Raw genomic sequence first — 27,621 nt, 5'->3', positions numbered from 1 at the left:
ATACAGATTATATTGAATCTGTGTATTGAATATATTGCCATCTTTTTTTTTTTTCTTTAAGTAAATGTTACCTGTAATGTGGGGCTCAAACTTGCTATTCTAAGATCAAGAATTTCATGCTCCACCAACTGAGCCAGCCAGGCACCCCAAAGTATATTGTTATCTAAACAGTATTAAATCTTCTAATCCACGAGCACAGTATATCTTTCTACCTATTTAGGTCTTTTTTAACTTCAACAATGTTTTGTAGGTTTTAGTGTGCAAATATTCCTCATCTTTTATTCTTTTTTGATGTTCTATCCCACCACCCCAAAATCATGACCTGAGCCAAAACCAAGAGTTGGCTGCTCAACTGACTATGCCACCCAGGTGCTCTGCGAATGGAAATTTTATATCTTCCTTTCCAGTTTGCCTGCCTTTTATTTCTTATGTAATTGTTCTTGGTAGAACTCTTGGTACAGTGTTGAATAACTGATAAAAGTGGGCATTTTTGTCTTACTAAGATCAGGGAGAAAGCTTTCAGTCTATCACCTGTAAGTACAGTTGATCCGCATTATTTGCAGGTTCTCTAGCTGCAAATTTACGACTTGCTAAAATTTTTGGTAATCCCAAAATCTATGCTTTTGTAATCATTTGTGAATATATTATGCTGAATAATATAAACTGGTTGTCTTTAAGAAATTTATTTTTTCACTATTCTAGAGGCTGGAAGTCTTGAGATTAAGGTTCCAGTTGATTCTGTGTCTGGCAAGTGCTCTCTTCCTGACATACAGAAGGCTGCCTTCTTATAGTGTCCTCACATAGCAGAGCAACAGAGAATGAGCTCTTTGATTACTCTTCTTTTAAGGACACTAATCCTGTCAGATCAGGGCCCCACCATTATGATCTCATTTAATCTTTATTACTTCCCTGGAGGCCCTATATCAAAATATAATTATATTGGCGGTTAGGGCATAGTAGTATAGTGGACAAATGTAAGTGGCCAAAAACTTGAGTCTCCCAACACATTTGTTCCCAGGTGAGGTTGAACAAGGTATTCTCTGCCTTCTTATTTCAGCTTTCATATTGTTTTTTTTTTTTTAATTTTTTTTATTTATTTATGATAGTCACACAGAGAGAGAGAGAGAGAGAGAGAGGCAGAGACATAGACAGAGGGAGAAGCAGGCTCCATGCACCAGGAGCCCGACGTGGGATTCGATCCCGGGTCTCCAGGATCGCGCCCTGGGCCAAAGGCAGGCACTAAACTGCTGCGCCACCCAGGGATCCCCCTCAGCTTTCATATTGTTAACAAGTATCCTCTTCATGGTTTATTTAATGCCATGTTTTTGCTGAGGATTTTTGCATCTGTAATGTCTGTGGTTTTCTTTACTGGGGATGTTTTATTTATTTATTTATTTATTTATTTATTTATTTATTTATTTATTTATTTATTTATTTATTTTATGATAGGCACACAGAGAGAGAGGAGAGAGGCAGAGACACAGGCAGAGGGAGAAGCAGGCTCCATGCACCGGGAGCCTGATGTGGGATTCGATCCCGGGTCTCCAGGATCGCGCCCTGGGCCAAAGGCAGGCGCCAAACCGCTGCGCCACCCAGGGATCCCCCTACTGGGGATGTTTTTATCTGGCTTTGGTATCAGTATGATACTGGCTTCGTAGAATGAATGAGGAAGTGTTCCCTCTATTTTTGGGAAAAGTTTGAGAAGGATTGGTGTAAATTATTTATTTTTTTTTAAGATTTTATTTATATGAGAGAGATTGAGCAAGAGAGAGCACAAGCAAGGTATGTGGAGGGTGAGAGTGAGAAGCAGACTCCCTGTGGAGCAAGGGGGCTCAATCCCAGAATCCCAAGGTCATGATCTGAGCTGAAGGCAGATGCATAACCGACTGCCATCCAGGCGTCCCAGTGTAAATTCTTTAACCATTTTATAAAATTCACCAGTGAAGCATCTGGCTGGCTCTGTCAGTATGGCATGTGACTCTTGATCTCAGGGTCATGAGTTTGGGCCCCACACTGGGGATATAGTTTACTTAAAAAAAAAATTCACTAGTGAAGTTCTTTGGTCCTGGTCTTTTTTTGTTATTGAAGGCTTTTGATCACTGATTCAATCTTTCAGATTTTCTGTTTCTTCTTCTTCTTTTTTTTTTTAAAAGATTTTATTTATTTATTCATGAGAGACAGAGAGAGAGAGAAGCAGAGACATAGGCAGAGGGAGAAGCAGGCTCCATGCAGGGAGCCTGATGTGGGTACTCCATCCTGGGTCTCCAGGATCACGGCCTGGGCTGAAGGCTGCGCTAAACCGCTGAGCCACCCAGGCTGCCCTCTATTTCTTCTTAAGTCAGTTTAAAAAAAAAAAAAATTTTTTTTTAAAGATTTTATTTATTTATTCATGAGAGATGGAGAGAGAGAGAGAGGCAGAGACATAGGCAGAGGGAGAAACAGGCTCCCTGTGGGGAGCCCGATGGGGGGGCCTCAATCCCAGGATTCTGGGATCACGCCCTGAGACAAAGGTAGATACTTAACCACTGAGCAACCCAGGTGCCCTTCATCTAATTTTTATTACTTCTTTTGTTTTGCCTTCTTTGGGTTTAGTTTGTTCTTTTTTCTAGTTTCCTAAGGTATAAGTTTTTTTTTTTTTTCCCTAAGGTATAAGTTTTGATTATTGATTTGAGATCTTTTCTTCCTTTATTTTTTTTAAAAGATAGTTGTTTAGAGCTCTACATTTACTATGGAGCACTACTTTCACTGTATCTTTTAACTTGGTATATTGTGGAACACCAGGGTGGCTCAGTGGTTGAGCATCTGTCTGCCTTTGGCTCAGGGCATGATCCCAGGATCTGGGATCGAGTCCCACATCTGGCTCCTTGCCGGGAGCCTGCTTCTCCTCCCCCTGCCTGTGTCTCTGACTCTCTCTCTGTGTCTCATGAATAAATAAATCTTTAAAAAAATAATAATAACTTGGTATACTGTGCTTTTATATTCATTCATCTTTAAGTATTTCCCTTTTAATGCCTTCTTTAACTCATTCCTTATTTAAGAGTGTATTGCTTAGGGTTGCCTGACTAACTCAGTTGATAGAACATGTGACTCTTAATCTCAGGGTTGTGAGTTTTTTGTTATTGTTGTTTTGGGTTTGTTTTTTTAAGTTTATTTAAATAATCTCTATATCCAACATGGTACTTGAACTCATGACCCCGAGATCAAAAGTTTCATGCATCTCCATCTGAGCCACCAGGCACCCATGGGGGTCATGAGTTTGAGCCCCATATTGGGTATAGAGATTACTTTAAAAAAAAAAAAAAAAAGAGGTGTTGTTTAATTTGTGAGTTTTCCAAATTTCCTTCTGATGCTGGCTTCTAATTCCATTCCATTCTGGTCAGAGAAGATACTTTATATATGATCCATCCCATCTTTATACATTTATTTTGTGACTTATTTTGTGACCCAACCTCTAGATCTATCCAGGAGAATGTTCTCTGTGCACTTGAGAAGAATATGTATTCTGCTCTTGAGTGGAGCATTTTATATCTATTTATGTATCTGTTTCTGGCTTTTTCTTTTTAATGGGTCAGCCTTTATTGGTGAGCAGGCAATTGAATTGCTGTCCAATTCAAAAGAAGTTGCTTACCTCATGATGAACAAGTACATTTTAACATGAATGCTGGTTGATAGTTTTGTTTATGTCAACAAGTGTGATGAAAGTGAAACAACGGGTATTTTTTTAAATTGAATTATAATTGATGTACTATATCCTGTTAGTTTCAGGTGTACATCATAGTGATTTGATATTTTTATACATTATGAAACCTCACAATATGTCCAGTTACAGTGTATCACCATACACAAAAATATGTGTATATGTCCTTTATGTGGGCTGTCTTTCCCTCCTATAGGTTTTTATTGAGGACTCAGATCTATTGCCTCCCTTTTCATTGACACCTTCCTTTACATCTAGTCTAAGTTAGCCTCCCTCTACTTTATCACCTACTTATTCATCATTATTTCACCCAGTTTAGTTTTTTCATAACTCCATCATTATCAGAAATTACTCATGTATTTTTTTGCATGTTAATTGCCCTTTACTCCACTAGAACATAAACTCCATAAATTCTTGTTCCTGGAACAAGTACTGCCTGGAACAGTTACTAACATAGTAGGTGCTGAATGAAGGAATGAATACTCTAGAAGATTCACAAATGGATTACTTAGACATGGCGTCATCAAATCCTCTTCTTTAGTCTAAACCTTACAAGAAAAATATATAATCTTAACGGGATTTTTAAATTTGGATTCATTTCCAGATTCTGTTTGTTCTTAGATATGAGGTTCATATATTACTCTGACTTCACTGAAGGAGGCATTATTTGGATTATATTAGAAATGCAATTGTCATGAAAATGTTTATCATCTATAAGTGAGCCTTCTTCATTAGAATTCAAGACAAACCTGCCTCATGCTGAATTCTCCATTATAACAGATACTGCAATGATTAGCTGCCTTATAGTATATTTAAAATTAAGGAGGAAAAGTATACCAAGAATTAAGTTTTTGTTTTTAATTTTTATTTATTTTTTTTAAGATTTTATTTTTATTTATTCATGATAGACATAGGGGGAGAAAGAGGAAGAGACACAGGCAGAGGGAGAAACAGGCTCCATGCAGGGAGCCTGACGTGGGACTTGATCCTGGGACTCCAGGATCGTACCCTGGGCCAAAGGCAGGCGCTAAACCACTGAGCCACCCAGGGATCCCCAAGAATTAAGTTTTTGAAGAAGGTATAATAATTTACTAATTGAAGAGTTTTTTTTAAACATAAAAAATCTTGAAGGTAATTTGAAATATTGAAGAATTTATTTTACTAAGATGTCAGAAGTGCTTTTTTATCAGTGTAAAATGCCTCTGTAAAGATTGTGTAAAGTATACGAAAATTGTAATTGCTTTTTTTATGTTGAATTACTTTTTCAAGTTGATAAATTATCAAACCAGAGTATATTTTAATTTTTGTTGAAAACATTGGGTGAATGGATTTATCTTGGAGAGTTAGAAATAGAACTCTGGATTTTAAGGATTTTTTTTACCTGCAGTGAACATGCTTTTGGGATGCCATTTTTAAAATTTTATTTTATTTTAATTTTAAAATTTTTATTTATTTATGATTGTCACACAGAGAGAGAGAGAGAGAGAGGCAGAGACATAGGCAGAGGGAGAAGCAGACTCCATGCACCGGGAGCGCGACGTGGGATTCGATCTCGGGTCTCCAGGATCACGCCCTGGGCCAAATGCAGGCACTAAACTGCTGCGCCACCCAGGGATCCCTAAAATTTTATTTTTAAACTTTTTTATTATTATTTTTTTTTAACTTTTATTTATTTATGATAGTCACACAGAGAGAGAGGCAGAGACACAGGCAGAGGGAGAAGCAGGCTCCATGCACCGGGAGCCTGACGTGGGATTCGATCCCGGGTCTCTAGGATCGTGCCCTGGGCCAAAGGCAGGCACCAAACTGCTGCGCCACCCAGGGATCCCCTAAAATTTTATTTTTAATACCAAACCTAATATCATGATCTCTTCTGTGTTTAGGTTCGATTAGTGATAGTGGATGGTATTGCTTTTCCTTTTCGTCATGACCTAGATGATCTATCCCTTCGGACTCGATTACTAAATGGCCTAGCCCAGCAAATGATCAGCCTTGCAAATAACCACAGATTAGCTGTAAGTATTATTAGCCAAGAGAATTTTATCATAAAGTCAAGCTAAAATATTAATGTCTAGAAATAGCTAAATAGAATTTGACTCAAACACATAGAGACACAGTTTTAAATGTAGTTTTTGTTTAATTTGTAGAAAAAATTAATTCTAGTCTTGCATTGTATATCAGTTTTCCTAGAAAATAACAAGCATAATCAAGATGCCATATTTTAAAATGGACTTGTTTGATAAAGAAATGCTGCCTTTGGTAATTGCAACCTTGGGGTTTTTTTGTCTAAATATACTTGATGTTTTTCAGGTAAACTCTTCTAATATCCCCATTTTTCTTTTACTCTGAGTCTTTTATTATTACATGTTGTATAATTACAGATTCAGATAGGAAAATTACTTAGTGTGGACAACCTAGATGTTTGGAGGTAGAGCTAACTCTTCTAGATTTGAAATGTGAAGTTAGATATAAAGATCGGAAGTGACAAGACAGAAAGGAGTGAGGTAACAACTTTTTTTTTTAACTGTCTAATTGCCATCAATTTCCATACTGCCACCTGTCACACCAATACACACACTTGTCCAGGAGGGAGATGGGAAAAGGTCAAGTCACTTAACTTGATATTCTTGTATTTACCCTGATTGGAGATTTTTTAGCACATATCTATAATATAGCATAAGTAGGTAAAGAACTTCTTGATAAAATCATTTCAAAACCAACCTTCCTTCCTTCCTTCCTTCCTTCCTTCCTTCCTTCCTTCCTTCCTTCCTTCCTTCCTTTCTTTTTGATTTTATTTTTTCATGAGAGACACAGAGACAGAGGCAGAGACAAAGGCAGAGGGAAAAGCAGGCTCCACGCAGGAAGCCTGACCTGGGACTTGATCCCGGGTCTCCAGGACCATGCCTTGGGCTAAAGGCAGCGCCAAACTACTGAGCCACATGGGCTGCCCTCAAAACACACTTTTCTTTTGAGTTTTTAGATTTTTTTTTTTTTTTTTTTTGGCCATATACTGAAAAGTCTGGTATCCTGTGTTTGAATTATTTCTTGTATTAATTTGTAATTTAGCATTCTATTAATCAGTGAAGATCCCCCAGTAGGGGGCACTCAAGACTAATGGGTTGTATAGTTCCTTAGGTTTTGTTTTGTTTGTTGAACAGAAATAGCTTTATTGGGGATCCCTGGGTGGCCCAGGGCGTGATCCTGGAGTCTCAGGATCGAGTCCCACATCAGGCTCCCTGCATGGAGCCTGCTTCTCCCTCTGCCTGTGTCTCTGCTCCTCTCTCTCTCTCTCTCTCTTTCTCTGTGTGTGTGTGTGTCTCTCTCAAGAATAAATAAAAATCTTAAAAAAAAAAAAAAAGAAATAGCTTTATTTTTTCCAATTAAAAAAGTAATATAAACAGTAACATGGAATACTATGCAGTGTTTAAGAAGAGTAATGTAAATATATACATACTAACACACAGCAAGATGTATCCAGACATATAATTAAGTGAAAAGATTAGTCACATGACTTTATGTTATGTGGGGCACTTGGGTGGCTCAGTCAGTTAAGCATCTGCCTTCAGCTCAGGTCATGATCCAAGGTCTTGGAATTGAGCCCCACTTCAGGCTCTCTGCTCAGCAGGGAACCTGCTTCTCTCTCTCCCTCTGCTTGCTGCTTCACCTACCTGTGCACTCCCTCTCTCTCTGTCAAATAAATAAATAAAATCTTTAAAAAACTTAACAACATGGCAGCCTGGGTGGCTCAGCGGTTTAGCACTGCCTTCAGCCCAGGGCATGACCCCGGGGTCCTGGGATCAAGTCCCACATCGGGCTCCCGGTGCATGCAGCCTGCTTCTCCCTCTGCCTGTGTCTCTGCCTCTCTCTCTCTCTCTCTCTCTCTCTTTGTGACTATCATAAATAAATAAATTAATTAATTTAAAAAAAAATCATGTACCCATTAGTCATCATTCCTCATTGCACCCTCTTGTCAGTCCCTAAGAACTATTAGTCTGCTTTCTATTTGTATGTATCTTGTCTTTTCTGGGTACTTTATATAAATAAAATAATTCAGTATATGAACTTTTATTTCTGGCTTCTTTCACTTAGCATATTTGCAAGATTCATCCATGTTGTAGCATGCATCAGTATCCTTTTAATGACTGATTAACTTTGCATTTTCTTAGTATATCACATTTTGTTTATTCATCAATTGAAGGACATTTGGGTAACAAGTATTTTTAAAGCAGCGAACTTCATAATTCAAAGTGATTGCTGCTGCGCTATTTTAAAGATTCATTCTTTAGTATCATGGTAAACCCAACATTTTTTTCAGAGGTTATGTAATTCTTTTATAAGTAATTGCTAAAGGTGCAAATTCTGATTTTGGGTTGTTTAACAGTTGGCAAGCCAGTGCATCTATTTACATTTTCCTCAAGAGATGTAGTGGGTAAATTAAATCCAGGTTTCCCTCACTATCCAAAAGTAGAGCATTCTAATAAAAACCTTTGGTAAGCCAAAAGGTATAAAGCAAAGAAGCAGTTAGTTAATCAGTAATTTATATGGAAAATTGTTTTAGCATTCCCAGACTCAAAAAATAATTTTTCTGATACCTTAGGACAGATGTTGCTAATGAATACACAAAGTAAATCAAGATAAAGCACAGATGCTCACCCACATAGTTCAAAGCTATGGCAGCTTGATGCTAAGATGCTGAGTATCATTCCTCGGGGAAGGAGCTTGGTGATGGTGCTTTCCCTGCCTGGGTGCACTCTGCTTTTATAAGAGTTTTTTTTTCAAATGCTGAATACTATATTTGCTTTTCACTTTTTTTTCTTTTATTTTTTGTAAAAGTGAAAATCCTCTTTGGATTCTTTTGGTTAGCAAAAACAGGTACTAATATAGGTCTTTCATAAAAGTGAAGTGGCATAACAGGAGCTTTTGAAAAGCAGGGGATACCTGTACTCTATAAACCAGTGCTGTCTGAGAGGACTTTTTGGGAAGATGAAAATGCTTAGTCTAATACAGCAGTTGCATGGCTATTGAACACTTGAAAATGGTTAGTGTTACTGGTTAACTGAATGTCTAATTTTAATTTAATTTTAAAGAGCTATATGTGTGCCTAATGGCTGCAGGATTGGATAGTACACCTGTAATCAAAAAGTGTTGGTATAAATAAATATCCCAGTTGCTAGAGCTTAAACACTTGGTAGTCTGTAAAGGGAATTATTCTGCATGTTGGAGATGTCAGTCACCAATTTAAATTGCTGCTTAGCTTTTTCTAAGACACCTGATGTGAGGTAATACATGAGGAAGCTTCTGTGACACTTAAGGAACGAGAAACTAGAAGTCGTGTTATCCAGGTGGTGCCTAATTGAAATCTAGTGGAACACAGATTTCTCCCTTATAGACAAACAAAAATTTTAGGGTGTTAACCAGTACAGTGAGAATAGCCAAATGCCTTTTATTTCTCGGTTTTCTTATGGAACTGATGACTTTTTCAAAGTAGGTACCTTTTCTCATTGCTTTTCATAGAAGTTCTTAACACTGTCAGCTTTCAGTAGTATCTGTCATATTTCTAGAGGGAAAATCTGTATTGGAAGAATATTTAACTCTTTCTGGAGAAGTTGGAGCTGGGAGATGCCAATCTTTTACTGTATTCAGTCAGTCTTTTTTTTTTTTTTTAAGATTTTATTTATTCATTCATGAGAGACACAGAGAGAGGCAGAGACACAGGCAAAGGGAGAAGCAGGCTCCATGCAGGGAACCTGACGTGGGACTCAATCCCGGGTCTCCAGGATCATGCCTTGGGCTGAAGGCTGCGCTAAATCTCTGAGCCATGGGTCTGCCCGTATTCAGTCAGTCTTAAACACCCTTTTTCTCTACTTTAAAATTACTGTTCTTCATTTTGAGGCAAGAGAAACAAAAGCAAAAATAAATTATTGGGACTACATCCAAATAAAAAGCTTCTGCATAACAAAGGAAACAGTCAACAAAACTAAAAGACAACCTACTGAATGGGGAAAGATACTTGTAAATGATGATATAAGATAAGTGGTTAGTATCCAAAATGTATAAAGAATTTATACGGGGATCCCTGGGTGGCGCAGCGGTTTAGCGCCTGCCTTTGGCCCAGGGCGCGATCCTGGAGACCCGGGATCGAATCCCACGTCGGGCTCTCGGTGCATGGAGCCTGCTTCTCCCTCTGCCTATGTCTCTGCCTCTCTCTCTCTCTCTGTGACTATCATAAATAAATAAAAATAAAAAAAAAAAAAAAGAATTTATACAACGCAGTATTTACAGGGCAGAATAAATGTCTTGGCTTTAGAGCAGTATAAAAAAAAACCCCAAATTTACACAGCTCAGTACCCAAAAAACAAATAATCTAACTAAAAATAGCCAGAAGACATGAACACACATTTCTCCAAAGAAGATGTGCATATGGCCAACAGACACATGAAAAGATGCTCAGCATCACTCATCATCAGGGAAACCAAATCAAAACCACAGTGAGATATCACCTTACACCTGTCAGAATGGCTAAAATATAAAACACAAGAAATACACATGGTGGTGAGTATGTGGAGAAAAAGGAACCCTCATGCACCGTTGGTGGGCATGCAAACTGTTGTGGCCAGTGTGGAAAACAGTATAGAGGTTCCTCAAAAAAACTAAAAATAGAAATAGCATATGATCTAGTAATCACACTACTGGGTGTTTGCCCAAAGAATAAGAAAACACTAATTTAAAAGAATATACGAAAAAAATTAAAAAATAAATAAAAATATAAATAAATAAATAAATAAATAAATAAAGAAAGAAAGAAAGAAAGAAAGAAAGAAAGAAAGAAAATAAATATGTACCCCCATGTTTATGGCAGATTATAATAGCTAAGATATGGAAGCAGCCCAAGTGTCCATTGACAGATGAATGGATGGAGAAGATGTGATATACACACATGCACACTGGAATATTATTGAGCCATAAACAAATGAAATTTTGGCATTTGCAACAACATGGATGAATCTAGAGAGTACAGTGCTAAGCAAAATAAGCCAGTCAGAAAAAGACAAATACCGTATGATTCGTTCATATGTGGAATTCACGAAAAATGAATAAAGGAAGAATAAAGAGACAAACCAGGGGCTCCTGGTTGGTTCAGGAGGTTGAGCAGCCAATTCTTGGTTTTGGCTTGGGTCATGATCTTAGGGTCTTGGAATTGAGTCCCATATCAGCTTCCACCTTCAATGGGGAGTCTGCTTGAGATTCTCTCTTTCGCTTTGCCTCTGCCCCTCACCCCACACTTGTGCATTCTCTCTCCCCCTCAAATAAATAAATCTTAAAAAAAAAAAAAAAAAAAAGAACAGAGACAAACCAAAAATCAGACTGCTGGGCATGGAGCCCAACACGGGCTTGAATTCATGACCCTGATATAAAGACCTAATCTGAGGGAATCCCTGGGTGGCTCAGCGGTTTGGTGCCTGCCTTTGGCCCAGGGCGCGATCCTGGAGTCCCGGGATCGAGTCCCGCATTGGGCTCCCGGCATGGAGCCTGCTTCTCCCTCTGCCTGTGTCTCTGCCTCTCTCTCTCTCTATGATAAATCAATCAATCAATCAATCAATCTTTAAAAAAAGAAAAAAAGACCTAATCTGAGACAAGAGTTTTTCACTTAACCAACTAAGCCACTAGGCACCCCCAGATTCTTAACTATAGAAAACAAACAGATGGTTGCCAGAGAGGAGGTGGGTGGGGAAATGGGCGAAATAAGCAAAAGGATTAAGAGTACACTTATCTTGGGGCACCTGGGTGGCTCAGTAGGTTCTGTGTCCAACTCTTGGTTTCAGCTCAGGTCTCAGGGTCTTCGGGTGGAGCTGCACATCAGGTTCTGAGCTCAGTGGGGAGTCTGCTCAAGGATTCTCCTCACTTTCTGCCCTCCCCCCGCCCTTGTTCACTCTTTCTCTAAAATAAATCTTTAGAGAGTACAGTTAATGCTTACAGAGATCTTGAGTCACTATATTGTTATACCTGAAACTAATATAATACTTTGTTAACTGAACTGGAATTAAAATTTAAAAATAAAAAAAAATACTGTTTTTAAAACATGGACTCTTTTCTATAGGTCATTATTTAGCCCAAAAGAATTATTATTTTTAGCTGTGAGGGCCGTTTATGAGTAAAGCAACAGCTATATCTATTATCAGCAGACTAGTATAGTTATAATTTGGAGTCATTTGACCTGAACACCTATTTTTTGCCACTTCTTCTATATTTTCTTTATGATTTTAAGTCTTTTCTCATAATTTTTGCCTCAATTTCTTTTTTTCCCCCTGTAAAACCAGAAATGGTAGTAGTGTATTTGTCTCTTTTGTAAAGATATAAACAGTGAGTTATTTATGAAGTATCTCACACTCTCTTTTAATTAAATATATTCTGGAAAGGCAACAGTGATAACAAAACAAAAAACAAAAAACAAAAAAAAAAGCCAGACTCAATCTTTTTTTTTTTTTTTTTTTTAGACTCAATCTTTCTAAGCTTCTGATTTCTCGTGTGTTAAACTGAAATAATATCAAAAACTAATAATACCTCATTCATGGAGTAGTTGTGAAGGCTAGATAAGGTAATGAAGGTAAAGCACTTAGCATAGTTTCTGGCATGTTTTAAGTACTCAGTAAATGTTTATTACCACTACTGAGATTGCTGCTATTGGTCTGGTGGTTTCTATTGGCTTATCCAAAACTTAAATTTTAAAAGTGAGGTTTTTCCGATAACTCCCAGTTATGAACTTTTTTTTTTTAAGATTTTATTTATTTATTTATGAGAGACACAGAGAGGCAGAGACACAGGCAGAGGGAGAAGCAGGCTTCTTGCAGGGAGCCTGACATGTGACTCGATCCCAGGCCTCTGGGATCACACTCTAAGCCGAAGGCAGATGCTCAACCTCTGAACCACCCAGGTGTCCCAGTTATGAACTTTTTATATGTAGTCTCTTTACACTTTTATGTATTAGCTGTTATATTTTTATTCTTCCATTTTCACAATTGTTCTTATCTATTAAAATGTTTATGTTCAATAGAATCATGTTTTCAGATAATTTTTATGGGCAAATTTTAAAAATTTATCAGAAAAGTTCTCATTACCGAAATATATTTTTCTTCAAATTGTATTCAGAATACTAAAATTACAGAACTACTTCCTTGATAATTTTGAGGAGAGATTCACCTAATTTTCTCACTTTTTTTTAGGTACTTTTAACAAATCAGATGACAACAAAGATTGATAGAAATCAGGCCTTGCTGGTTCCTGCATTGGGTGGGTAATTAATCATATAAGCATTTTTTTAAAGTTTTGTATTTATTTAAGTAATCTCTATAACCATCATAGGGCTTGAACTCACAACCTCAAGGTTAAGGGTCACATGTTCTTCTGAGAGCCAACCAGGTGCCCCCAGATAAGCATTTTAAATTTAACACATTTTTTTTCTCCCCCTTTCATGTGATGCTTATTGAGTACTATCAGCTCCACAAAAGCAGAGAATGTATCAGTCTTATTCACTAATAAGTCTCAGTGTGGGGAAGCCCGGGTGGCTCAGCGGTTTAGTGCCGCCTTCAGCCCAGGGTGTGATCCTGGAGACCTGGGATCAGGTCCCACATCAGGTTCCCTGCATGGCGCCTGCTTCTCCCTCTGCTTATGTCTCTCATGAATAAATAAAATCTTAAAAGAAAAAGAAATGCTTTCTAAAAAATAAAAAGTAAGTATTAGTGTGGAGCACAATACCTTTAGATATTGACTCATTGTTTTAGTTATTTAATAAACATTTATTGAGCATTTACTGTTTGGCAACTATTGTGTTAGATACTGAGCATATAAATATTCATAAGATGACTCTTGCCTTTAGAAAGTCTTAGACAGGAGGAATGGTGAATTCATTAAAATTCACATACAGTGAATAGACTTATGGCTCTTCCTAACCTCAGTCATGGTTTTGTTAGGATACAGTCCTTCGAGATTTTTCTTTTACTAAATTCTTTAAGAATATTTTGTCAGAGTTTTGCTTTCCTTCCAGTAGCCAGAAATATGTTGTTAGTAGTTCTGATAATGGAAGATTGACAAAATGTTGACTCAAACTATAAAGTTTTCTGAAAGCAAAAACAAAGGATAATGATCTATTTCTAAAGATAGGTAAAAATTTATTAATCTCAGGATGTTACCCATGTGTACAGGGGTTTTAAAAGTATAAGTATATTCTTGTGTTAAATTAGGTAAAGTAAAACTGTTTTGGTCAGAGGCATTCTGAGAGACTTACAGCCTTGTCAGTAAGGCAGTTTACAGTTGTTTTGTTCTTGTTCCCACCAGGGGAAAGTTGGGGACATGCTGCTACAATACGGCTAATTTTTCACTGGGACCAAAAGCAAAGGTCAGTATAGAAACAGGTTAATAATTCTGAATATTGGGTTAATTACACTGAACAGTTATATTTTCTTAGATCTACAACAGTGGATGACATCTATAGTGCCTCATGAATGAGAGTTTTTGTTGCCTTGTCCTTCATAACCTAGAGAAAATATAGAAACATGTTGTTAAACTGCACATTGAGCTAACAGGAAGTTCTTTGGAATATTTAAATGATGGGGCGCACCTGAAATGAGTAGGTGGCCAAAGAATGCTACCTTCTATAGCTCTTTGAAATCAAGTACCATTTATTAGCCTTGCAAAAGGAGGTAGGTACTCTATGTTCCTAGAAAGGATTGAAAAAAGAATAAAATCAGGACAAAAGGAAAACTTTTGAGGTTAGCTTTTGGACTAATTTATGTGGAAAATAGGATGGTTTTTCCTAGTTGCTTAATATATTTCTTGTATGAAATTGTGTCTATTTTTGTTTTCTTTTGTATTTTGCTATCCTACTTCTGTTACCCAGTTACTTACCTGCCTTTCACAAGTATTGTTCTTTAAAATAAAACTATGACAGCATGAAACCTTTGTATTTGTTTTTAAAGCTGCTGAGCAAGTGAACAAACCAGCTTTCATTTTCTTTAAAATAGGCAAATGAAAGCTGTGGAGTTTTTTTATTCTACACTTCTAGAAATGTTAGATTTATGCCACCCCCTGTGCTTTGAGGTTAATTTGTATAATTGAAAGAACTTGGTTTGGAAATACTGTTGATGAAAGGAAGAAATTGAGAAAGCATGTGGACAAAGATGGAAAAAAGGGTTGCTTAAATATATATCAGGTCTGGTCAGTGATACTGTCTTAGTTCTTTACCAATATTTCTTTGTTCTTTTCCTAACTAAAAAAAATCATGCCTGACCAAATTAGGTCTTACTTACTCTGAGTTCATAGCAGAATATATTACACTTACGTACATGTTTTGAAACTAATGCATGTGGTTTGTGTCTCTTTTAAAAATGTCATTTCCAAAAAAATAAAAATAAAAATGTCATTTCCTGGGGGTTCCCTGGGTGGCTCAGTGGTTTACTGCCTGCCTTCACACCCAGGGCGTGATCTTGGAGACCCGGGATCAAGTCCCACATTGGGCTTCCTACATGGAGTCTGCCTGTCTCTTTCTGTGTCTCTCATGAATAAATAAATAAAATAAAAAATAAAAATGTCATTTCCAAAGAGCTCAGGTACCTCGTCCCCCCCCCCCCCCCGCCCATAAAACATAATGCTTTACAATTGACTTCTATCCCCCAGTTCTGTAAATAAGGCATTGTATTCTGGATCACAAAAGGAATTCTTTCCTCAACAACAAACCCTATTGTAAATATTTGGCAACAGTTCTCCAGAACATATTGAACATACTGCTTATACTTTCCCAGATTCAGGTTTTCTTTCTTTTCTTTTCTTTTCTTTTTTTTTTAATCATTTGTTTGTTTGTTTGTTTGTTTATTCGTGAGAGACAGAGGCAGAAACACAGGCAGAGGGAGAAGCACGCTCCATGCAGGGAGCCCAATGTGGGACTTGATCTCGGGACTCCAGGATCAGACCCTGGGCCCAAGGCAGGCACCCAACCACTGAGCCACCCAGGGTTCCCCTCTTTCTTTTTTTTAATATTTTTTTATTTATTTTTGAGAGAGAGAGTGAGTGCATGAGCAAAAAAGAGTGTGTGTACATATACTCACGAGCACGGGGAGGGACAGAGGGAAAAGCAAATTCTCCACTGAGCAGGGAGTCCAGTGCAGGACTATATTCCAGGCCCTGGGATCATGACCTGAGCTGAAGGCAGATGTTTAACTGACTGAGCAACCAGGCTCCCCAGATTGAGGTTTTCTGTAAAGTGCATCCCACTGTTCAAATGTTTTTAGGAATTCTCCTTGAACTAGTATATAGTGGTGGTCGTCTACTCTTATTCTACTATTAAATATTCACTAATAGAATACATCTAAAAAATAAAAATAATATAAGCAAAGCAAGATTGTTTAATCTTTTAATGCACTCATCAGAAGATGTTTGCCTTCTTTGTCAAATTCTAGAAGTTAGCATTGGTTGGGTATCCATGAGATCAGAAAATTATGCTTACTCTTTAAGAGTTAGCCATTTTGTGACTTTCAGCTTCTCACTCATCCTTTCCAAGAAATTGGAGAATGGTGTTGAAGACTGACATTGAATTATATAGATGTAGGGGAAATCTGTTCCATAAGTTTTTTCTATATCCCAGACTATGATTTTAGTGACTGCTTGCTTATGCTAGGTACTTAACTGGGCAGTTAATATACATTTCATAAATTCCCTTCAATAACTCTGAAGGATCTATATGTACATAGAGGTGAGAAGACCAAGGCTGCCCAGACAGATTAACTAAGAGTAATTAATAACCACCATTGTTTTGAATATTTATTAACTGTCCTTTATTGTGCTAAAAAGCATTATATATGTGTGTGTGCATATATATATAGTATTTCATTTTATTTTCCAAATAACTATGAAATTAGTAGTAGTATCCACGTTTTATAGCTGACTATATAATAGAGTCTGTTTCTTTTCCTAAAACTGCTGTTTCTACAATGTAATTAAAGTATTGTGTTGATTGCCAGCAAATCTGAAAGTATAGCTCTTATTCTCATTTTTAGATAAAATCCCTTTTCTCCAAACTGTTTCCCGCCCCCCGCCCCCCCCCCCCCCCCGGCTGGGGATATATGATAAGTAATGTGCATACTTTATTATAATTAAAATAAGTTGACCTCATTTATTAGAATTAAAATAGTTTTGTTCTTGTTTGAAACCAGTCATCTTAAAAAAAAGAGACAGACCAGTTATTATTAAGTCATTAAAGTTGCATGAAATCTTGTATGTATTTTAAAATTTAGTTTATCTTGAAAGGACAAAAATAGAAATTCACACTGGGAAAATAGTTATAAAAATGAACACTTCCAGTTTAAGCAGAAAACTAAAAACCTTAAGTAGCCAAATTTATATTGAGAGTTGAACCTTAGTGTCCCATTTATGTTCCAGTCCCCCTCTTTCACTGGAAACACCTGAGTTTTACCTTTTGACTAACAATGAAATGACACTCCAACGGTTATTCAAATAAGTACTTTTGTCTCTGTCCTGTATATTGTGTGGGGTTTTCCTCCAATTTGCATATTCATGATAACATGAGACTGAGATTGTTCAAAATTATATCACTTTTTGCCAAGAAGATCTGGTGGTAGAATGGAGTAATATATCAACACCCCCACACAGTGTTTCATATGTGTGCTCAGCTTTAGAGCACAAATTGTGCTTCTGTCTTATTTCTTCCTGACCCAAACTGTAGTTCAGCCATATGTTAGTAAGCTTCATCTCAGCTGAGGCCATGAGCCAAGTGATTCTTTGGTTCAATTTGTTTAAAAAGATCTCTTGAAATGCAGATATGAAATATAAAATCTTATTTTTACCTAGGAATTTGAGGAAGTTTTTCACCCTGAATATTTAGTGCCCACTTGACTTTAGGATTTTTAATAAATATGTAAAAGCTTCTTAAAAGCTTATTTACTTTTTAAATAATTTTCTCAGAAAATTCAGATGTGAGACACCGGGTGGCTCAGTTGGTTAAGCGTCTGCCTTTGGCTCAGGTCATGATATCCGAGTCCTGGGATTGAGCCCCACATTGGGCTTTCCGCTCAGCAAGAAGCCTACTTATCCCTCTCCCTCTGCCTACTGCTGCTCCTGCTTTTTCTCTCTCTCTGTCAGATAAAAGAAAATTCAAATGTATTGTATCTTTTTTGGACATATGGTAATATGAGGTGATTTAGATACTAATTTTTCAGAATAAGTTTAGCTAATTTTTGTTTTATTCAATCAAAATGATTTTTTAAATAAGGCATATTAAAATACACCATGTCTCTGTTTTTCTTATATATATGCATATATATATATATAACTTTTACTTATTTATTTTTAATTTTTTAAAGTAATCTCTGTGCCCAAACTGGGGTTGCAGCTTACAACTTGGAGGTCAAGAGTCACATGCTCTACCAACTGAGCCAGCCAGGCACCCTAATTTTTCTGTTATATTTTGTATTAAAGTTAGAATTATCAACCCAGGGGCACCTGGGTGGGTCATAAGTTGAGCGTCTGCCCTTGGCTCAGGTCATGATCCTGGGGTCCTGGGATTGAGTCCTGTAGCAGGCTCCTCACAAGGAGCCTGTCTCTGCCTCTCTCTGTGTGTCTCTCGTAAATAAATAAATAAAATCTTAAAAAAAACCCAAAACTGGGGCAGCCCGGGTGGCTCAGCGGTTTAGCGCTGCCTTCGGCCCAGGGCCTGATCCTGGAGACCCAGGATCGAGTCCCATGTCAGGCTCCCTGCATGGAGCCTGCTTCTCCCTCTGCCACCACCCCCTCTCTGTCTCTGTCTCTCATGAATAAATAAATAAAATCTTAAAAAAAATGTTTAAAAAACAAAACAAAACAGCAAGACAGATGAGAGAAACCAATTGTTTACTATCCAAGCCACACTCAAGCCTTCTTGGTAGCCTATAACCAAGTGCCTTGAACCAAGTAAAAATTAAACACCAAGCAGCCAGTAAAAAAGGAAGTCAATATTATATGTAAATAAATGACCCTTTTAACTCTGAGAGTTTATGATTTTTCTCTAAGGTAGAATCTGCATTTTGTGCAGTTATATCAGTTTTTTAAAACTGGTAAATTGTGGGGCACCTGGCTGGCGCAGTTGGTAGATTATGCAACTTTTGATCTTGGGGTTGTGAGTTCAAGCCCCATGTTGGGTAGTGGGCCACTTAAAAATTTATTTTTTTAATTAAATTGTGGTAAATTGTATATATCATAAAATGTATCAGTTTAATCGTTTAAGTGTACAGTTTAGTGGCATGAAGTACATTCACATTATTGTGCAGTCATGACCACCATCCATCTCCAGAACGTTTTCATCTTCCCCAACTGAAACTGTTCCCATGTAACACGAGCTCCCTATTCTCCCCTCCCCCAGCCTGTAGCAACAGTATTCTACCTTCTGTCTATGAATTTCACTACTGTGGGCACCTCATTTAAGTGGAATGATACAATATTTGTCCTATTGTGTCTGGCCTTTTTTTCACTTAGCATAGTTTTCAATATTCATTGTTACATGTGACAAGAATTTCTTTCCTTTTCAAGACTAATTAATATGCCATTATATGTATAAACTACATTATTAAAAAAGATTTTATTTATTCATGAGAGAGAGAGAGAGAGGCAGAGACACAGGCAGATGGAGAAGCAGGCTCCATGCAGGGAGCCCGATGTGGGACTCGATCCTGGGTCTCCAGCATCACACCCCAGGCTGAAGGTGGCACTAAGCCACCGGGGCTGCCCTATAAACTACATTTAATTTATTGATCCATCTGTCAGACACTTGGGTTGCTTCTATCTTTGCCTATTATGAATAAATTATATCAGTTTTAAAGTAATTTTTTAAAAGGTTTTATTTATTCATGAGAGAGAGAGAGAGAGAGAGGCAGAGACATAGGCAGAGGGAGAAGCAGGCTTCATGCAGGGAGCCTGATATGGGGCTTGATCCTGGGACTCCAGGATCATACCCTGAGCCAAAAGCAGACGCTAAACCACTGAGCCACTCAGGCATCCCAGTTTTAAAGTTATTTTGAAAGATAGTTTAAAAGTTTTTGTTTAGGAGGCACCTGAATGGCTCAATTGATGAAGCATCCAACTCTTGGTTAATCTCAGGGTTGTGAGATTGAGCCCCATGTCTGGCTCTGTGCTTAGTGTGGAGTTTCTTAAGATTCTCTCCTTCTCCTTCTACCCTCCTCCCCACTCTCTCTTTCTCAAATAAGATAATATTAATAATAAGATAATATTAATAAATAAAATATTAAAGAAAAAGTTTGGAGTGGCTCAGTCACATCTGGGTGGCTCAGTCACATCTGCCTTTGGCTCAGGTCATGATCCTGGAGTCCCAGGATCAAGCCCCACATTGGGCTCCCTGCTCAGTGGGGAGTCTGCCTCTCCCTCTGCCCATCACTCCGCTCCTGCTCTCTCTTTCTTGCTTTCTTTCTCAAATAAATAAATAAATAAAATCTTTAAAAAAACGTTTTTGCTTAGGCCACCTTGCTAGCTCAGTCTGTAGAGTATGTGCCTCTTGATCTTGGGGTCAGAAGTTCAAGCCCCACATTGGGCATAGAGATTACTCAATTAAAAATTTGTTTTAATAATTTAATAAAAGTTTTTGCTTTATTTATTTATTTATTTTTAAAAGATTCATTCATTTATTCATGAAAGACACAGACTGAGATAGAGAAACAGAGACATAGGCAGAGGGAGAAGCAGGCTCTTCGCAGGGAGCTCGATGCAGGACTCAATCCTGGATCCCAGGATAACGATCTGAGCCAAAGGCAGGCACCCAATCACTGAGCCACCCAGGCGTCCCACTTATATTTATTATTACAATATTTGAGCAAAGTTCATAAGAGCTCAGAATTTTATTTTTATTTTTTTAAAGATTTTATTTATTTACTCATGAGAGAGAGAGGCAGAGATACAGGCAGAGGGAGAAGGAGGCTCCGATGTGGGACTCAATCCCGGGTCTCCAGGATCACACCTTGAGCCAAAGGCAGATGCTCAACTGCTGGGCCATCTAGGCGTCCCAGAGTTTAGAATTTTAAATCTGGGAAGCCCGGTGGCTCAGTGGTTTAGCACCACCTTCAGCCCAGGATATGACCCTGGAGACCCGGGATCGAGTCCCACGTCAGGCTCCCTGCATGGAGCCTGCTTCTCCCTCTGCCTGTGTCTCTGCCTCTCTCTTTCTCTCTGTGTCTCTCATGAATAAATAAATAAAATATTAAAAAAAAAAGAATTTAAAATCTAAGTACTTTCAGCTTTCAGTTTTATTTATTTATTTATTTATTTTTTTTTCCAGCTTTCAGTTTTATATTACTTTGTGGACTATATAATAAGAATATACCTAAACAGACTTTGTTCTGTCATGACAGAATCTGACAGTGATTCTTTTGGACATAATAATTTTTAAGAATATATCTTCTTGATTATGATATGAGTATGTGTTCTTCATTTATATCCCAAGGAATTGTCTTAATACTTGTATCATAACACACAAAAAGTACACAGTTACTGCAGAAAGTTGGAAAAACAAACAAAAAAGCAACCTTTATCTTGTAATAACAACTTAACTTTTTTTTTTTTTAATTTATTTATGATAGTCACACAGAGAGAGAGAGAGAGAGGCAGAGACACAGGCAGAGGGAGGAGCAGGCTCCATGCACCTGGAGCCCGACGTGGGATTCGATCCCGCGTCTCCAGGATTGTGCCCTGGGCCAAAGGCAGGCGCCAAACCGCTGCGCCACCCAGGGATCCCACAACTTAACTTTTTAATTGTAGTCTTTTCGTTTGTTTAATTTAAAGATTTTATGACATGGCAGAGGGAGAGGCAGGCTTCCCACTGGGAGCCTGATGTGGGACTCAATCCCGGAACTCCAGGATCACGACCTAAGCCAAAAGCAGACACTCAACCACTGAGCCACCCAGGCATCCCTTGATTGTAGTCTTGTAGTATTTTTTCTATACATGTTTACTCATAAATGTGGGCTCATACAGCGTAACTTTTACTTAAAATATATTAATATATACTTACTTAATATATTAATATAAATATAATATAGAAATTTATTTGAATTGGTTATTGGACAGTTAGGTTGCTTTATTTATTTTTTATTTTTTGTTTGTTTTTTTGGCTGCTTTAAAATTCCATTTATGTAGGGATGCCTGGATACCTCAGTCAGTAAACTGTCTTTGGCTCACATTTTCAATTTCTCAAGGTCCTAGGATTGATCCCTGCATCAGGCTCTCTGCTCACCTGGGAGTCTGCTTCTCCCTTCCCTCTGTATGCGCTTGCTCTCTCTCTCAAAATAAAAATAAAATCTTTTAAAAAGTAAAATAAAATTCCACTTATGTAAACAACTTTGTTATTATATGTAATACTTATACACACACATTACAGCTATTGATTAAAGGAGTCTTTTAGATATTTCTTCGCTTTCTGTGTCCTTCGGGAACAAAACAATAGAATTGTAGTGAAAAAAACTATAAATTTAAATTATTAAATCAGTCATCTGAACTAATTAAGATCATGTGTTTGTGTATATTTATTTTTTTTCTCTAAGCAGGTTGGCAACATTGTACAAATCACCAAGCCAGAAGGAATCTACAGTACTGTTTCAAATCACAGTCAGTATTATTTGATTAGAGTGGGATTTTGGTGTTGGTGGGCAGTAATTATCTGAAGAGAGTATTTACAAATTGCTTCTGTTAACTTCTGTAGGCAGCAAGCATATTTGAGGACAGCTTTTGATGCTTAGAACATTATCCCCAAAATAGTATATATACAGAATATTCTAGTCACAACTGGACTGAAATTTATTCTTAAGAACAGAGGAAATACTTATTTGTAGGCTAGTGTGTTCCATGCCATATGCAATGTCAGGATATTAAAAATTTTTAAAGTGAACGTTGTTAAAGATTTTCCAAGAAAAAAATACTAACATTACTCTTAAGTAATTTTAGTCTGTAGATATTATAGATCTATCATAGCCACCAAATATATCCTGCCATAAAATGTTAATTTCCCTATAATTTAAAATCATAGAACACACTCTTTTGGCTGAAAAATGCATATTTATCAGTAGTGTTGAGTCATAAGTCATAAGTCTTGGCATCTTATTTTTTAAGGACAAAAACAGAAATAGAAAGATTCTCAAACTGAATTATCAACTTAGTCTTTGTACTGCTTAGGTGCATTTAAAGTATCCTAATGGGAAAGCTTTAGAGTATTTAATTGTGAAAATAAAGTTGTAAAGCACCTAAGTAATTAGTACATGTTACCTCTTTTTACATCTTCAGTAGAGCCACCATAAAGTTTGTCAAGATTTTTGGGGCATGTGCATGGCTCAGTTGGTTAAGTGTCTGCGTTCGGCTCAAGTCATGATCCTGGGTTTGAGTCCCACATTGGGCCGGAGATCCCTGCTTGGCGGAGAGCCTGCTTCTCCAGCCATTGCCCCTCCCCCCATGCATGCATAGGTTCTCCCTCTCTCAAATAAATAAAATCTTAAAAAACTATTTTCTTTTAGAGTACACTTTTATAATGCACTGTTATTTCTCTGTGTGTATGTGTAAGTAAATATACAAGTAAATAAATATACAGATACAAGATACTCTAGATATAAAATACACTAGTTACAGTGCTGGCTTGGACACCTATTTCTGAGGTTTAACCTGTTCATTCACAGTAGTTAATAACTTCTGTCTCAAAAATAAAGTAGCTCTTTTATCAGTTACTTAAAAATATTTGGAAAACCAATTGTTATTTATTTATTTTTAAAGATTTTATTCATTTATTCATGAGAGACACAGAGAGAGAGAGAGGCAGAGACCTAGGCAGAGGGAGAAGCAGGCTCCCTATGAGGAGCCTGATGCAGGACTCCATCCCAGGACCCCAGTATCATACCCTGAGCTGAAGGCAGACACTCAACCAGTGAGCCCCCCAGGTGTCTTCCAATTGTTATTTTAGATGTTCTTAAATCATACTTACATATTTTTTTTTATCTTCCAGCCTCAAGGATTTAGAGATGCTGTTGTTGTTACTGCATGTTCTTTGCAAACAGAAGGTTCATTGAATTCCCGGAAACGGTCGCGAGAATCAGAGGAAGAACAGGAATCCAAAGACTAGTCTTAAAGTATACATATGTGTTGATTCTGTGAGATGTAATATATACAAGTAGTAGATTCTTTACTTTGAAATAAAAACACACAGTATGGCTTATATGAATCAAGAGCATATGAAGTGAGTGTGAAAAACAATGAGTATAATTTTCTAAATTTTTCTAAAGCAGTTCTCCAATTATATTTTGCCTGGTTTTCATTTTAGTAGCAGTCAGCAGAGATGATACAGGTATTGTGTTTTTGCAAATGTGGAAAGCTGATCTCATGTCACCAATCTGAAGTTATCATTAGGACTGTTTTTTCCTCTTTTCTCTGTTAATTACCTAGAAAATCCTAAAAAGAAAAATTTATTTTCACATTCCTGATGTGTTCTCCTCCTTAAATATAGTTTTGATAATTCTTTTTTTTTTAAAGATTTTATTTATTTATTCATGAGAGATACACAGAGAGAGAGAGTGAGAGAGGCAGAGACACGGGCAGAGGGAGAAGCAGGCTTCATGCAGGGAGCCTGACATGGGACTCGATCCCAGGTCTCCAGGATCACGCCCTGGGCTGCAGGTGGCGCTAAACCTCTGCCACCAGGGCTGCCCAGTTTTGATAATTCTTTTTTTTTTTTTTTTTATGACAGTCACACAGAGAGAGAGAGAGAGAGACAGAGACACAGGCAGAGGGAGAAGCAGGCTCCATGCACCGGGAGTCCGACGTGGGATTCGATCCCGGGTCTCTAGGATCGTGCCCTGGGCTAAAGGCAGGCGCCAAACCGCTGCGCCACCCAGGGATCCCAGTTTTGATAATTCTTAAAAATGCCCTGTTTTTGAGCTGTCTCTTCCTTCGTATCATGGCTCCCTGCAGACCTCTGGTGAAGGCCAAGACCCTTAAAAAGAGGACCAAGAAGTTCATCCAGCATTGGTCAGGCCAATATGTCAAAATTAAGCACAACTGGCAGAAACCCAGAGGCGTTGACAGTAGAGTGCACAGAAGATTCAAGGGCCAGATCTTGATGCCCAGCATTGGTTACAGGAGCAGCAAAAGAATAGAACACATGCTGCCTAGTGCATTTTGGAAGTTCCTAGTCCAAAACGTCAGGGAATGAAGTGCTGCTGATGTGCAACATATCTTACTGTGCAGAGATTGCTCACAACATCTCCAAGAATCACACAGCCACTGTAGAAAGAGCAGACCAGCTGGCTATCACAGTCACCAATCCCAATGCCAGGCTGCACAGCAAAGAAAATGAATAGACAGCTTATGTGCACATCATATTTATGTTAATAAAACCATAAAACTATAAAAAAAGAAAAAGGCTTGTTTTTATTATTATAAAGAGAAGCCAGCACGTGAGTCAGCATATTGTATTCGTTTTTAATGGTAGGATACAAATTTTAGATGACCAATCTGATTTTTTTTTTTAAGATTTTATTTATTTACTCATGAGAGACAGACAGAGGCAGAGGGAGAAGCAGGCTCCATGCAGGGAGTCTGACGCAGGGACCCGATCCCGGGTCTCCAGGATCACGCCCTGGGCTGAAGGCAACGCTAAACCGCTGAGCCACTGAGGCTGCCCGACCAATCTGATTTTAGTGACTCCAGTCTAAAAATCAAAGTTATTTGTTTAATTTTTATGTTACTTTAAAGGAAGGACTTTGGAACTGTTACCCTATCTGGAAATTGTCTAGAACATTCATCTTCCAGAATAGTCAAGTTGATAAACTGACATTTATTTCAACATTTTTGAAACATGGTGTGATCCATTCTAGAATTCTAGATGTATTGACATTTTCTTTTGAATAATCTTAACACTGTTTGAATAAATTAAAATTTTGAATTCTTGAGTGCTTTTAAAATCATCTAAACATGTTTTGGCACCTGATTCTTCTTAGTACTTCTCAATTCATTCACAAAATTTACTTTGGTTTCCAGTATTTAAATAATTGAATGTTATATACTGTGACAACCATATTCTCCAGATATTAGTGACAATTGGTTATTTCCTGTCCCAGATGGAACACTAAATTTATGAAATTTTAAAAATACAATTATTCTTGGGCACCTGGGTGCTCAGTCAGGTCAGTTAAGCATTTACCTTTGGCTTAGGTTATGATCCCGGGATCCTGGGATGGAGCCCTGCATCCGGTTCTCTGCTCAGCAGGGAGTCTGGTTCTCCCTCTCTCTCTCTCTCTGTACACCCTCCCCCCACCACCACCAAGCTCATGCTTGCTCTCTCTTACTCTATCTCAAATAAATGAAATCTTTAGAAACACCTGGGTGGCTTAGTGGTTGAGCATCTGCCTTCAGCCCAGGGTGTGATCCTGGAGACCTGGGACCAAGTCCCACGTCGGGCTCCCTGCATGGAGCCTTCTTCTCCCTCTGCCTGTGTCTCTGCCTCTTCCTCTCTCTGTGTCTCTCACGAATAAATAAATAAAATCTTTAAAAAGAACTTTAAAAAATTATTCTGTAATTGGTTATATATAGAATAACCATAGTTTGCCAGGACTTTTTTTTTTTTTTTTAAGATTTTATTTATTCATTCGTGAGAGACCCACAGAGAGAGAGAGAGGCAGAGACACAGGCAGAGGGAGAAGCAGGCTCCATGCAGGGAGCCCGACGTGGGACTTGGTCCCAGGTCTCCAGGATCACACCCTGGGCTGAAGGTGGCACTAAACCACTGAGCCACCGGGGCTGCCCATTGCCAGGACTTTTTTTTTTTTTTTAATTTATTTATGATAGTCACACAGAGAGAGAGAGAGGCAGAGACATAGGCAGAGGGAGAAGCAGGCTCCATGCACGGGGAGCCCGACGTAGGATTCGATCGCGGGTCTCCAGGATCGTGCCCTGGGCCAAAGGCAGGTGCTAAACCGCTGCGCCACCCAGGGATCCCGCCAGGACTTTTTTGAGAGTAAAAGTAGACACTGCTAACAATTAACACCACGACAGTGGATGTAAATCAGGACCATCCCAGGCAAATGAGGCATATGGCCATCCAATTATATGAGACTAATTTTAAATGACTAGGATGGTTGATTGTAATTATTTTTGAGGTCCTTAGGCATATATTTTTATTAATGCAGTCATAAAAAAATTAACCATTTTGTATTTTCTCTGCTCAAATCATAAGATCAAGAGAGTGAGGGGGTTATGTGATAAATATCAGTGTTACTAGGCATCAGAACTGTAGGAATCTTATAAAAGCATCATAACAGTATACTTTAAAGAACTATAGGACCTGGAATATAGATAAAGCTAAGTGTATTTCTTTTTTTTTTTTTTTTAAGATTTTATTTATTTATTCATGAGAGACACAGAGGCAGGCTCCATGCAGGGAGCCTGATGTGGGACTCAATCCCAGGACTCCAGGATCATGCCGAGCTGAAGGAAGATGCTCAACTGCTGAGCCACAAGACGTCCCAAGTGTATTTCTTTTTGTTTGCAACTCTTTAGATAAACTTTATGTAAAATAGCCTTTCAAAATTGTTGCTATTGCTAAAAAGATAATTATTTTCCTAGTTATAATATACACTTAAATCTTCATCTGCTTGGCCTGGAATAACAAAATACCATAAACTTAACAGAATTTTCTCACAGTATTAGAGACTAGAAGTCAAAGATCAGTGTGCCTGCATGGTGTAGTTCTGGTGAAATTTGTAGACAGCTACCTACTTAACTGAGTGCTCACAAGGCCCTTCCTTGAACATGCATGAAGAGATATATCTTTCTTCATCTTACAAAGCCACCAGTCCTATCAGATTAGGACTTCACCTTTATTACCTCATTTAGCATTATTT

General features: G+C 37.9%; 1 protein-coding gene across 6 annotated transcripts in view; it reads left to right on the top strand.

Annotated features, from left to right (window-relative positions):
• RAD51C (RAD51 paralog C) overlaps window positions 1-27,621 on the top strand; it is a 57,410-nt gene that overhangs the window by 12,833 nt on the left and 16,956 nt on the right. For 3 of the 6 annotated variants that reach the window (XR_012008736.1, XM_072779803.1, XM_072779804.1), the window contains exons 5-9: window positions 5,581-5,712; window positions 12,919-12,985; window positions 14,030-14,090; window positions 22,288-22,348; window positions 23,730-23,853. Coding sequence is in view for 5 of the 6 variants with exons in the window: in XM_072779803.1 (XP_072635904.1) it covers window positions 5,581-5,712; window positions 12,919-12,985; window positions 14,030-14,090; window positions 22,288-22,348; window positions 23,730-23,846 (438 nt within the window). In the remaining variant the exon portion in view is untranslated. Of the gene's footprint in view, window positions 1-5,580; window positions 5,713-12,918; window positions 12,986-14,029; window positions 14,091-22,287; window positions 22,349-23,729; window positions 23,946-24,467; window positions 25,693-27,621 lie in introns of those variants that run through there. The other 3 variants (XM_072779801.1, XM_072779800.1, XM_072779805.1) reach the window with 3 other exon arrangements.

This window comes from Canis lupus, chromosome 16, assembly GCF_048164855.1.
Source record: "Canis lupus baileyi chromosome 16, mCanLup2.hap1, whole genome shotgun sequence".
Classification (NCBI taxonomy): domain Eukaryota; kingdom Metazoa; phylum Chordata; class Mammalia; order Carnivora; family Canidae; genus Canis; species Canis lupus.
The sequence above is the reverse complement of the archived record's forward strand: the minus strand, read 5'-3'. Positions and strand labels throughout refer to the sequence as shown.